Genomic DNA, 13,408 nt, shown 5'->3' on the forward strand with positions numbered 1-13,408 from the left:
ACTTGGCGACCTCAAGTCACCGTTGTAACGCGGTCGTGACGTCGCATTGAGGACGACGCCGTTACGTGACATCAAGTCTCTGTTGTGACGCGGTCGTGACATTGCGTCGCGTTGAGGACGACAATGTTACGCGACATCAAGTATCCGTTGTAACGCGGTCATGACGTTGCGCACCACATCGAGGACGACGTGGATGTGGTCGTCGATGCCGACATTCACGTCGATGCCCCACGCAATGTCAAACATTGCTATGACGTCACGTTAACGTCGTCTTGACGTCATCGTGAACGTCAACGTCTCGACGAAGCCTTGACGGCGTGTAACGTTGTCGCCTTCGCCAGCATCAGCGTCGACGCGCAGTCACGACGAAGTCATGACGTCGTGTAACGTCGTCGACGATGACGTCGACATCGTGAAGCTGTCGGGACGTCTTCATGACGTCGAGTTGCGTCATGTCGACAATGACATTAACGAACTGACATCAAGCGTCCTTATGACATTGCATTGACAAGGACGCCGTCCTCTTGACGTCCCGTGGCGTTGGCGTCGTCGTCGTCATCAACGTCAACGTTGACATCGTCGTCGTCATCAACGTCAACGTTGACATCGTCGTCGTCATCAACGTCAACGTTGACATCGTCGTCGTTGTCAACGCAATATGACGTCAGAACGCAGCCTTGATGTCGTGTAATGCACGCTGTCAACGTCGACGACGTTGACGTCAAGGCGTTGTCCTAATGTCGCATGGCGTTGTGACAACAAGTCGGGTTGTGGTGACTTTATGTATGTGACGCCTGGTGTGTAGGTTGTTTAAAAGATATAGTCTGGCGTTCTATCGTTTCTATCCAGTGTGCCGGTCAAGCTTGGGGTTGGAACGAAACGCGTTTTTCATAGAAAGCGGCTAAACCTAACCACTTCGCTCGTAGCGCCCTAGAGGGCGCTACGAGCAAAGTGGTTTGGATTAGCTATTTTTTTTCCACATGCGAAGGTACCAAAATAGCACCCCGGTGGCCCCACTCGTTCTTTCTAGTACACTCTATCCGAGCTGCTTTTGCGATCCGCCGAGATAGGGACCCAGATGTGGCTTCAAAGCAGAATGGCATGGAAGGTTTTACTTGCTAGGAAGGTGTGAACCGTTTTCTAGCATGACGCAAACGCTAGGAGCCAGCGTTCGCGTCGAACTTCTCGGACCACTGATCTCTATGACAATTGCTGGATCACGCTTCCAACTCCCGCGAGTGAAGGCACCGGACGGCCATCTTGCTCATAGGCAAATTGCGGTTTTGCTAGCGTTGCAGAGGCTGGCGGCAGCGTGCGCTGAAGACACGTCTTCTACTCCTTCGTCGCCATTTGCCGAACAAACTTTTCAAGACCCCGTGAAGCATTGAAACTTTCCGTTGAGTGCACGTTTAAAATTTTACGAAAGCGCAGTGCCACAGGAAAAAGGCAGAACTCGTAGAAAGCAAGTTTCGCCGGTCTCGTAACATGATCAAAGCTTCCTTGGCACACCAAAATGCTGCGTCTCTGTGCCTTCACATGCTTGAATATCGATCAAAATATCGGCGCCACGCAAAGTTTTGAAGGTGTGTCGCGCATAGATACTGGGTGTTTCAAAGAGCAGCCAGGCACTTTAAATCGAACCGACTTTGTGCAGCGTTGCCCACAGATGGTGCATTTTTTTTGTAAGATTTGCTAAGGGCAAACTTACCTGAGCAAAAAGTAAAGAAAGAAATTAGCTCCTATGGGAAACGCAGCGAAGCCACTGGTCTTTTAACAATACAGCGCCGTTTCGCACGGGAGACAAGAGATGGCGCAAGCGGTCGCAACGCCAACTGTCGCCAACGAAGAGCATACAGCGCCGAGAGCCGCGCTAGCTTTTCTGATATCAGTTTTATTTTATCATCCCAAGCATATTGAATGGACACATAATCGATTAAAAAATGCTTTGTCGGAATATTTTAACTGTTTTTTTTCTTTCGGGATAGTGATGTCGTCTGCTTTGCAGTTCCTTTTACTACCGCGTCTGTCTTTGGTTCTGCGACTGTCGCCTCTGCGGAACGCGCGCCGCTTTTGAGTCGAAAAGATTGTCTGCTAAAGACGACGGCTCTCGGCGCTGTATGCTCGTTCGTTGGTGGCAGTTGGCATTGCGACCGCTTGCACCATCTCTTGTCTCCCGTGCGAAATAATGCCGTGTTTGAAGACTGGTGGCTTTGCTGCGTTTCCATAGGAGCATAAGCCTTTTTCTTTCCTTACTTTTCCCAAGTAAGCTTGCTCTTTGCAAATTTTACAAAAAAAGCACCATCTGTGGGAAACGCTGCACAAAGTTGTAGCGCAATAGGTTAAGAAACAGAATTTTGCGGTCGACTTAAAGAGCCTGGCCGCTCCTTGAAACATTCAGTAAAGCAACACGGTGGAGCAAGGATGGTTTTCGAAAGCAAAAGTACAAGACGGCGAGATTGAAAATTCTTGAGGCGCGGCCCATACGGTCATGTGCAGTCGGTTAATTGACCAATCACAATTAGGCAAGTCGTGCTCAAACTTGATGTCCCGTGCAATTGTTGATAATGAGCCAGACCACTGATCAGTGATGATAGCGCAGTATTCTGTAAATCGTCAGACGACTTAAAAAAAGACGTACCTTCCCTCCCTCTTCCGTTGCCACTGGACGCTGACCAAGCTTGTTTCTGGACTGCGAGAGCTGGAAGTTACAAACACACAACAACAACATTGTAAATGCCAGGTGTGTCACACATTTCAACAACAGCACCGTGTTAGGCAGGAGTGTAAACCAATTAACAAGGGAAATCATTGAAGCCTACGACTAGAGGACAAATCTGTTAGTACACCGTCCATATTATTGCCACAAAAAGAGATTGATTATTTAGCCGCACATTTGCCTAAGCGTAAAGGGTGGCGGTTCACACAGACTCGTTTTCTTATGTTACATTATGAAAAGTCACCGGGAAATCTGTGCTTCAGATTAAGCGTAGCTACCAATTCAAGAAGCTAGCCTGGCACGCAACATTCTAAACACTAATGTTTCGGTGACGACGATCACTGAAAAATTTGTGTCTCGAATGTCGCATGCCTGGCTATCAAGCTTGAATTGGTAGGCACACTTAATACGAAGCAGATTTCCTGGTGAATTTTCGTAATGTAATTAGTAACGTAGCATAAGAAAACGGGTCTGGGTGAATCATCCTTTAGAAGGGAATTTTTCGCTTCTTATTTTTCGTCTTTTTCTATTTGAAAATTGTCTCAAATTGAAATAGAAGTAGAAGCCGAAGTGAACCACGCAATACAATTGGTTGTTAGTGAGCGCTGTCCGAGAGTTTTGTTCCTTGTGCGTGTGAAAGCTTGAGCGAAAGTTTTATGAGTGCGCTGCAACGTCGACCAAGAACAACCAACTCATCCAATCTGAAGTTCTTACAAATACAGTCGTCAGAGTAAAGTAAAACGCTGCTCGAGAGGCACATACGGCTTCACGCTCATTGCACTCGCAAAACACATCCACACGGCGTCGAACCTTGATCGGTATCCAAGCGCGCAAAGGCACAGAGACGCGGTACTTCGGCGTGTCAAAGAAGCTCGCACCGTGAGACCGGCGAAACTTGCTTTCGACAAGTTATGGCTTTTTTCTGCGGTAGTGCGCTTGCGTAAAAATTTCCACGTGTGTTCAACAGCAAGTTTCAACGCATACATAGGGTCTTAAAAGATTGCTCCGGCGAATGACGACGAGCAAGTAAGAAACGTGTCTTCAGCACGCTGCCGCCAGGCTCTGCAACGCTAGCAAAACCGCAATTCGTTTGTGAGCAAGATGGCCGTCCGCGCTGCAGCGACCAAGCAGGCAAAGAGCCTAAACCAGACAGCAAGTGATTCGGAGGTGTACGCGTAAACTTCAAAACTAATTTTCTCAAAATAATATTAATATTTTTATTAAATTTTTCGCAGACATAGCCACAGGTGCATATTTAGTATTAATGACGGCGACGGCAAACGGTAATCCGCGAGGCGGTCTACGAACCCTGCGCCATTCATCACATTTTTAAAATGGCGGCATTCTGCACGGGCAGTGAGCGTACTTTTCGGAGATGAAATTTATATCTCTTCAAGCTCTATGAACAAATTTCGCTCACTATGATTGAAGTTTGTTCTTTAAAACGTATAATATTTCTCACCGTCTTCTTGATTGGGTAAGTAAGCATACTCTAGGCCTAAGTAGCGTTTGGAATCCGATCGAAAACCTTCTCGAAGGCGTCTGCTCTTCGTGGAAGATCGCTTTGAAAAAGCCGATGGAAAAGCCGTTTTTTTCTTTCCTCATTCTATTTATTAGTACTTACCCATATAATATACAAAGTACCATAGGCATCGTAACCATTTTCTCATCAGGTGACCATTCTTTTTTGTTGTTGTTGTTTTAAAGACAACAGGTGAAACAAAAACTTGCTTGAAGAAATGTTTGCCTCTCCGTCTAAATATTGGCAGATCATACTTGTTATAAGACCAAAAATAATGTTGGCGGTAGGCCTGTTTCATTGTGAACTAATGCTGCTTTTTAAATACCTTTTGATTTTTTTTTTCTTTTCTTTTTATAAACATTTTTACAAATTGTGATGTCATAAGTATCACTAATTACACTTTCAGATTTATTTTAACCTGTGGGAGTGGTGCAACACAAGACATGCATCGCCGAATCTGTATACTTACCTTTCCAGCATGTATACTTACCTTTCCAGCATGAGTTGTTCCATATTAATAATTGCATCAGCTATAATCTGTACAATATAATAAACTGGGTATTCTGGTTATCACTGGGTGAAAAAATGTTTTATCAAAATTCTGAGCAGCTAACCTCAAGCGACACTTCGTAGCATTTTGTTTACAAAACACTGTAGAGTCTTCCCTCTTTGATAGCAGAGACTTGTCAATCACGAACATGCTCTCATTTATTCATAATCAAAATGCTCTTCGTTTAGAATAATGCATCTATGGGAATATGTTTGTTATAGAGAGGCATTTATGTTTATCTTTCAGGGCATGCCTGATGATCCTGACCTTGGAGAGCATTCTGTCAGATCACGATGGAAATCACAACATGTCCAACTCGTCAGAGGGTTGCTGGGAAAGAGAGGACTATGTAGTGAAGCAGAAATGTGTTCCATGCACAGAGTTTGAAAGGGTCTGTTGGCATGCTTAGCCATCCCACGTGTTTGCAGACACAGTACATTTGCATCAAACTTTGTCTGAAAATGAAAAAAAAAAAAAAATATATATATATATGTCTGCAGGATTGTAGAGACCTCAGGTAGAGCCTGACTTGTAGGCGACATTGTTTGCTAACACATATGTTACATGCCACCTAGTTACAATAATGTGAACAATGAAGTGTGTCGATGCATACTGTCATTTACTTGATTTGCAGTGAAAACAAAGTTTTTGAGCACGCTTTCATTGTCATTCTACAGACAGGTTGTTTCAAATAAATGCAGGTTAGCTGGATTAAAAAAAAAAAGGGGGCATAGATTAGCCATTAATGGAAGAGCATAACTTGGCATGCAAACTGCAGCTTTCATGCTGCATTTTTTGGGTCAAAACATTCTGTGTGAACACTTCACAAAGATGTAGTCGGAAGGAGAATGGCATTGTATTTCTGGGTCGACAGTAATGCCACCTGTGACCCGATGAACTAACAAAACATGCCAGTACATCCGGTGCTACTTTTAACAAGGATGTAAGGCATTGCTTATTCGACTGAAGTTTGGCACATAAATACCCTGCACAGAAAAGGACATAAAACTTGTTTGGGCTATACCACGGGATGTCAAACTTCCAAACTTAGATGTAGCTTCTCGCCAGAAACTGCGACGCCTTGCCAGGAGACTAGTGTGTAGATCAGGGGTGGCCAAGCTGTGGTTTGTGGCTCCCTCCCCTTCCCCCCTCCTCCCTCAACTGCCTCCTAATCACACAAGGACTTCCCCAAAAAGAGAAATGGAAAGCGTTTTAAATCGAAAGACAGGTTGCGGTTTAGGAGTCTCGTGCTACTGCTACCTTACGTACAGTTGGATTGCTTTTGACTCGGATAGATTGAAAGTAGTCCGAGTTTCGTTTCTTGCTCCAAACAAAAGTTTGCCCCCCCCCCCTTCGCGGTTCTTGGAAGTTTCGTGGTTTTATCTGCGGCTCTTATGCCGGGCCAGCCTGGCCACCCCTGGTGTAGATGTAGTAAAACTCGCAGCACTTGGTGTATCTGCAATATTTTACAGATCTTGCTAAGGTTAATTTCGATTAAAGGAGCGAACAAACAGGACGAAAAAAGACACATATGACACGGATAGGCGTGTTGTACGTGTGTCTTTTTTCGTCCTGTTTGTTTGTGCCTTTTAACCTTTTAATTGATATGAACCGACTAGCCCCAACCAAAGTTTTGTTAATTTCGAATTCTGATAAATGGTAAAAAAATCTATTGCAGGCTAGCAAGCACCTCCCCGTTTGCATCCAGTCAAAGTACAAGGAGCTGGTCACTTGCAAGGCCTCTGGCGATGCTTATCGCAAGTAAGTCGTTAATCAGTGTCGCCGCACGCTTTACTTGTACTCTTCTCCGCCATTGTTTGGTGCCACCACAACAGTCCCTCATCCCTGAGTTTGCATCACATGACGTTTGCGTATGTCGGGGATCGGCATGTTGGCCAAAATCATTCTTGAACAAGATTTTGAAAAGGTAAATATTGTTTTGAGTATTTTGCAACATCCCGGAATCCGACTCCGACCTTGTTCAGATTGTGTATTATTACACATACTTTCTTTAAAGCGCAGTGTGCTCATTTCTCCTAGATTCCTGGTGTTGGAGACCTCAAGATTTAGCTCGAAAATGTTAGCGTCTGAGAGCAAACCATCACGAGTTTTTCTTTTCTTTGCAATCTCACATTCCGGTCATTAGAGTGGTGCGAAAGATCGGCCAGTAATGCCAAGTCGCACACCCAATCAGGATCGGGAAGGCTATGTGGGGACGTCCTTCCGAGTTAAAAACCTGCAATCTCTTTACGAAGCTAAAAAACGGCATAACTTTGGCTGTTTTTGTTTAGTACTGTACAACCCCACAGTAAGCCTCTATAGTTGACAAAACTGTTGAAATGAACGATGGTAGATATAGTAATTTTGGATGAAATATTTGTGCTAGATATTGATTCCTTTAATACTGAATCTCAGTGCATCACTTTGGTTTAATGTCTTTAGGGGGGGGGGGGGGGTCTTCTCTGGTTATGCCGCGGGTTGCCGACCCCTGGATGGTGTGATCAAGTTTCGCATATGATGTTAGGACACTGGCGACATTGCTTCGCTCCATCACGAGTCTCTTTTTCTTTAGCAAGCGGGACAACGGAAAGCACTTCCTGCATTTCCCGTTACGGTCTGGCCACGCAAAGTCCTCCCTTTGGCGACCCTAGCGTTCCACAGTACCACTTGTCCACCACCAAATCTAATCCAGTTCGATCCGACAACCGGGGCAGCACTCCTTTGAGGTGCAGCCCGCTCAGTTGCTCCGGGTCAGACTCGTCGGTATGAAGTAGCGGCGAACAAACGGATAAAAGACGTTTGCTCGTTCCAATTTGTCATCTCGCTCGAGCCTCGATAGCCCGACACTAATTGCCTGTCGACGCCGCGATCGCCGACAGCTTGAGAAAGGCGGGGCGTTGCCTGTTACATTCACGCCTCTCGCTTTGTTTTTGTCAGTTAATGCCGCCGTCCGATTGACTACAGAGAGATGGCAAGACGCTCAAGATTCGTCGCGCCCCGCGTTTCCCCGAGCCGTCGGTGACCTTAGGCCGCGTGGAATCTGACGCAGGTGCGAGAACGAGAACGAGGCCCAGCGGTTCTGGATCTTTGAGGGCAGCGTGCTGGTCACGGGACTCTTCAGCTCCCTCTCCGTCGTGTTTCGACGGAAGCACCTGGACCGCAAGATGATGGAGCGCATTCAGCAGCAAGTTGCAGCCGGAGTCTGATTACCCCCCTCCACGAGACGCAACGTTGCCCGAGTGCGAGCGCCGTTCAAGGAACCCCCGGTTTTGTCAATGGGCTTATTTATTTGGTCGGGGATGTAATAAACCCACTTTGCGGATGTCCGTCCCTTTAAACGAGGCTCCGATAAGTTGCGTAGCGACGCAACGAAAACGTCACTCGACGGCAGCACTGCATAACGTGCAGCCCACGAGTGGTTTTTGTGCAGCCCGCGGCTCCATCCTTAGCTCGCTAGCCCAAGAAGTGTGCGGGCAAAGCGTTAAATCAGGCTGAGTGCACATTAAATCGTTTGTGGTTGTTTCCACCACGTATGCGCACAGGCTTTTGGGTTGCGGCACATGATCACAACAGTTAATAATTGACTAGGTGTTGTCTAACCAGTGTGTTGTGCCATTCTCCGAAACAGGTATCAGCGAGGGAAATGCCACAAGTGTCGAACCCAATTTCGTTTAAAAGCTGAAATTCAATTGCTTTAGGAAGACATAAACCTACTTCACCGTGCACCATAAAGTACCTAGTTCAAGGACATTTCCTACCGGCACGAATGCCAATGTGCATGTCGAGCACACACACAGGCCTGCCAAAAATATGCTTTCGTTGCACCAAAGGGAGTAGCTAGTGTTTTCTTGAGTTCGTCCAAACATCACATATTTGCAGAGAATTGGGTCGTCGTAGTTGGTGAGAGTGCTACTCACCACACCACACAAAATGGAAACCCCGTAGTACTGAGTGATTGGCCAGAATAATCCTCTTTTTCTAAGCAGCAAGAAGATCGCAACATCCAGCGAAGTCTCGTAGCAGGAGAACATTGGAAATGCACGACTCCTTTCTATCATTTAACTCCAACATAGGTACATAATTTCTTTAAAAAAAAAAATCTTTTTTTTTTAGTTCTTACGACACTTTTTCAAATTTATTCGAATACATAGAACCATTTTATAGCATTTTCCTCTAGATACAGCATTCTGTGATGCATTAAGAAAGCAGAGCCGCGCACTTATGATTCTGGGTATTGTCAGAGTGTGGACAATAAAAAAAACCTGCAGCATTTTTTTGTTGCGCAGCAGCCCCACGAGTTTTTGAGTGAAATTTCTCTCGCCAAGCTAGATCTTGAGTTGTGTGTTCTCCTAAAACACCATTGGCAGTAGTACAGAGAAAGCTTTTCTCGACTTTGCTCCGTGGCAGCGGCGACGCTTCTTCGGCGTTTCACGCACACGTTGCGAGCACGGGGTAACACACCCTGGTTCGACTCGTTCATGTGCAGTGCCCAATAATATTGCAGCACACTGGTGTAACCAAGTTCATGTACAAGACAAAAGGTGGCAGGTAAATTCAACTCTCGCGACAGAACGTTTAGTCGACTTTACTCAACGACGGGACAATAGAGAGTTTTAGGAAACCGTTTTTGCACATCCGATTTGGTACGATGGGCCCTACGGTACAAACTGCAGATGCACTCCCAGAGAAGACTCGCATGTGTGCAATTCATACCTGAGGGCCCATCATTCCTTATTGGATGTGCAAATACGGTTCCCTAAAACTCTCTAATAGGTGCGGGGCATCCTTCGTGTGCTGCCTCCGGTAAGCAGGTGCAAGCAGCTCGCAAGACACCGAAAAGTGAATTAAGGTAAGCCTGCGTTGGAGGCGGAACAATTAAAAGGTGCTTTCATCCCGCCAGTGACCACAAGGATAACAGTAGAGGAGCGCCAATATTCCAAACATTGAACAACTGTCGAGACCGGTTATAACGAAGTCGGTTATAACGAAATAGTGGCTACAGCAAAGCGATCATGATTTCCCATTCCCTTTTGCACTTCGTCAACCGAAGTCCCTTATAACGATATAGCGAAGTGATTTCCGATTCCCGTTGACTTCGTTCTAACCGGTCTCAACAGTATTCACAAACAGCGTTCGCTATTTGACTCAATTTGCAATACTCTTTCACCGTGCCAATTATAAGAGTTTTGAGGATTAAACCTCCAGAGTTCATTCATTATTTTTATTCACAAATAGTACTGCCAATCCCTATCGGGGATCGTAGCAGGGTGGAAACTAACATAAAACAGGGTTAAAGTGACAAAGAGATACTCATTCAGAACACAAAGCGGAAACAAATGCACTTACAAAGTCTTCATTAGCAATTACGTAAGGAAGCGCAAACCATTCTACAATCGCGTCGACCCTTGCCGCCTCGCACCGGCATGCAAACGTTGGGCTTCGCCGCTTTCATGTAATGTGCTCGAAATAATCCCACCGTCCCAATTGCTGCAGAGGTCAAGATAGCGTATGATTCGGTTGGCTGCCATGCCAGATACGTTCCCCCTTCTCGGATCTTGACCAGCCGCTGATGACGCCGCACCTCTTGAACGCAGGAGAGGAACAACAAAGAGGTGACCATAGTCATGTCCTAGAAGCTCCTCGAGTCGCGGGCAACGCGGAACCGTAGGGAAAACTCTGTCGTCATGCCTCCAGTGCGAGCTTTCTACCCAGCATGTCATGACGAGCGCAGTGCAAGCACACGGGAAAGCCGGTATATGCGATTTTCTCGTCGAGCTCCATTGTGTTTGCCGCATGGGGTGGAGATCTACCAATGACGATGTATTGAGTGGGCCAGGTCTTCTAGGTGATAGGGTTACAGGATGTATGTAACCTTCGTTCTTAGTTGCATGCACATGTCTGCCCGACAAGACGTGTGTTTTCGATTGGAAAAGGTGCAAAAACAAAAAGAACTTGCGACTCTTTATCTGTGGATATCAGCCGTCAACTGGCGGATGCGGATAAAAATGAATAAGATATTGCAAATCGGATGCAAATGCAAGGGGCTGCGGATTAGATCTGGATATCCGCGGGTCCAGATTTACATTTTTGCCGAGGCGGCCCATAAACCTGTGCAATTTCAGAGCACAGAGTGAACAAGTGAATAATACTATGAAGTGCATCATTGAATGTCTTGCAGGAACAAAATACTCTTATAAAAAAAAAGGTGCCAATTGGGTTGAAAATTTTTCTTTGCACCAAGGAACACCCAATTCTCACCAAAGATCACTTTAGAGCGTTCTATCTTGCCAAAAATGCCGTCCCTAGAAAAAGTAAAGAATGCAGGGGTAACAATCGTTCCGGGAAAGCGTGTTCTTGTTTGGCAAGGAGGGAGTGGAAAAAGTTTTTTGAGCATAAAATAAAACCATGACGTATAGGCCAGAAGAAAGTAGAAGCCTCACCACAAGTAATGTTCAAGTTCCTGTACCTCAATTTTGTAACGCAATTCAGGCATGCCAACCCAGCATCAAGTGCACCAGCAGAGACACTTCTCATTGGCGCGGGCCTTGCGATTCAAGAGGCGAATCAGTATGAATCCATCCACCATTGACGATATTGTTTCTACACGGCAATCCCGACAGGAAAAACGCAATGTGTGCGTGCATTTTTTGTTTTTTTCTCTACAGTTGGCAAGTTGCTGGTTCGGATCACGCAGCATCGTGTTCATGTTTAAAATTGAAACCGATAGGTGTTGCTATTATTGAATTTTATATTTTTCATGTGGCTAATTATGTCATTCCACATCACTGCTGTGAGTGACTGCTTTTCCCCTCCTACTTCTTTATTCGACTTTAAAAAAATGACACAATGTAATTAGTCTATCTTCTGTTGATGTTCATGTTTAGAAAATATGCATCTCCTTAAAGTGGGTGCTACGAAGCAAAAAGAAAAAATAATAAAAATATTGTTCTTTTAAGCGCATGTCTGGGCCTGGGCAGTGTCGCAGACTTCCACGACTATCTCATTACTGCGATCAGCTCTGCAGCAGTGCGGAGTGTCCCTGGAAGAATTACCACTTGTAATATAAATATGATAAAAGAATAAAATGACTGTCTGTATTCAGGCTCGAAAAGATTTTTTTTTTTTTTTTTACAAAGGCTTATAGGGTTTCGTGTTTTCGGTTTTTATTTCTTCAAAATTCGGCATACTTTTTTCAATGTCCATTTTAAAATTCAATTTTCGTTTTTTTTTTTCGGTGTATATTTATTCCCAAAAAGGTTTACCGGTTTCTTTCGGTGAATATGAAAGAAACACCATCGGACACCGGATCAGATGATCCTTGTAGCTGCGATATTTGTGATCACTCGAAGAATAACGGCACATACACATGCATGGTCTTCGCTGCAACTTCCGTCAGGACACACCTCAAAATCGTGGAAATAATCTTTAGCGCGCTCTTTTTTCCTTCCCATTCTGATGACGTGACCGCCCAAAATGATGACCGTACAAAAACCAGCGAAATGGCAAAAAAAAAAAAATCCATTGTATTTATGTTGTCAATCACAGGGAAGTTTGAGAGAGGGTAATAAGAAAGGCTTTCCTCGATGTCCTCTAAAGTGCATGAAGCTAAAAAACCTCATACTAGCCCACATCCAAACTTTTTTTTTTTTTTTTGACCAGGAACCAATCACAGAAAGGACACAGATGTCCCGCAAAGGCCAATCCAAGACCTCTTTTGTTGCATGTTGAACCTTGGAAAAGGGCAATCACGAAGAGGTCACACAATGTCAAACCTTGCAAAGCCCTCTCTCTTTCTCCCTCCCTCCCCCACCAACCTCGACACGGCACTAAAAACTGACCTTTTTCGGTTAAAACCAAATTTTAGAAAACAGATTAGACATACTTTTATCAGTTTTTATTGGTTTAAACCGAAAAAGCCGAACCTACAAATTGACTTTTTTCGGTTAAAACCGAATTTCCGAAAATGGGATCGGCATACTTTTATCGGTTTAAACCGATAACTCCAAACCCTACTTGTAGACCAACACGCGGCCCCGACATCACGCAGCTGCGGTGGCGCTGTCGACGGCACTGCGCATGCGCAGACGCTTGACTTTACGCGAATTCGGTTTCTGCGCACGGGCAGTGCCCACGCGCAGTGCCCACGCCTGGTGTGGGCAAACGTGGGCTTGTTTGTAAACAGCGTGTCGGTCTATAACAGGGCTGGCCAAGCTGCGGCTCCCGAGCCGCATGCGGCTCTTCGCGTGTTAAAGTGCGGCTCGCGGCTTCCTCCCCTAGCCCCCCCCCCCCCCCTTCCCCGGGCACATGAGCACTTCCCCAAAACGAGAAATGAAACGCGTTTTAAATCAAAAGACAGGTTGCGGTTTGGCAGTCTTGTGCTACTGCTACCTTACGTACAGTTTGAACTCGGATAGATTGAAAGTAATTCGAGATTCGTTTATTGCTCTCAACAAAAGTTTGCTGCGCCCCCCCCCCCCCCCCCCCCTCCCTCCCCCGCGGCTCTTGGAAGTTCCGTGGTTTTGTTTGCGGCTCTTAGGCTGGGCCAGCCTGGCCACCCCTGGTCTATAAGGTACCATCCAGATGCCTTTTTTATTTACGCTAGATTTTACGATGTAAAATA

The 13,408-nt window shown here is 45.6% G+C and overlaps 1 protein-coding gene across 1 annotated transcript; it reads left to right on the forward strand.

The window, feature by feature from the left end:
• Positions 1-4,033: 4,033 nt before the first annotated feature.
• Positions 4,034-9,082, forward strand: LOC8024624 (protein JTB). Its single transcript, XM_029989255.4, has 4 exons — positions 4,034-4,193; positions 5,035-5,179; positions 6,467-6,549; positions 7,838-9,082. The coding sequence occupies exons 1-4, from the start codon at positions 4,138-4,140 to the stop codon at positions 7,992-7,994; spliced, it is 441 nt and encodes a 146-aa protein (XP_029845115.1). The 5' UTR covers positions 4,034-4,137; the 3' UTR covers positions 7,995-9,082.
• The last annotated feature ends 4,326 nt before the right edge of the window (positions 9,083-13,408 follow it).

The sequence above is a fragment of the Ixodes scapularis genome, unplaced genomic scaffold, assembly GCF_016920785.2.
Source record: "Ixodes scapularis isolate PalLabHiFi unplaced genomic scaffold, ASM1692078v2 PGA_scaffold11__112_contigs__length_91849675, whole genome shotgun sequence".
Taxonomy (NCBI): Eukaryota; Metazoa; Arthropoda; class Arachnida; order Ixodida; family Ixodidae; genus Ixodes; species Ixodes scapularis.

Excerpts from the sequence above, each read along its gene's own strand:
- LOC8024624 (XM_029989255.4), top strand. The coding sequence starts at position 4,138 with ATGATTGAAGTTTGTTCTTTAAAACGTATAATATTTCTCACCGTCTTC. Across the intron at positions 5,180-6,466 it reads CATGCACAGAGTTTGAAAGG|GCTAGCAAGCACCTCCCCGT; the intron begins GTCTGTTGGCAT and ends AATCTATTGCAG. Across the intron at positions 6,550-7,837 it reads TCTGGCGATGCTTATCGCAA|GTGCGAGAACGAGAACGAGG; the intron begins GTAAGTCGTTAA and ends AATCTGACGCAG.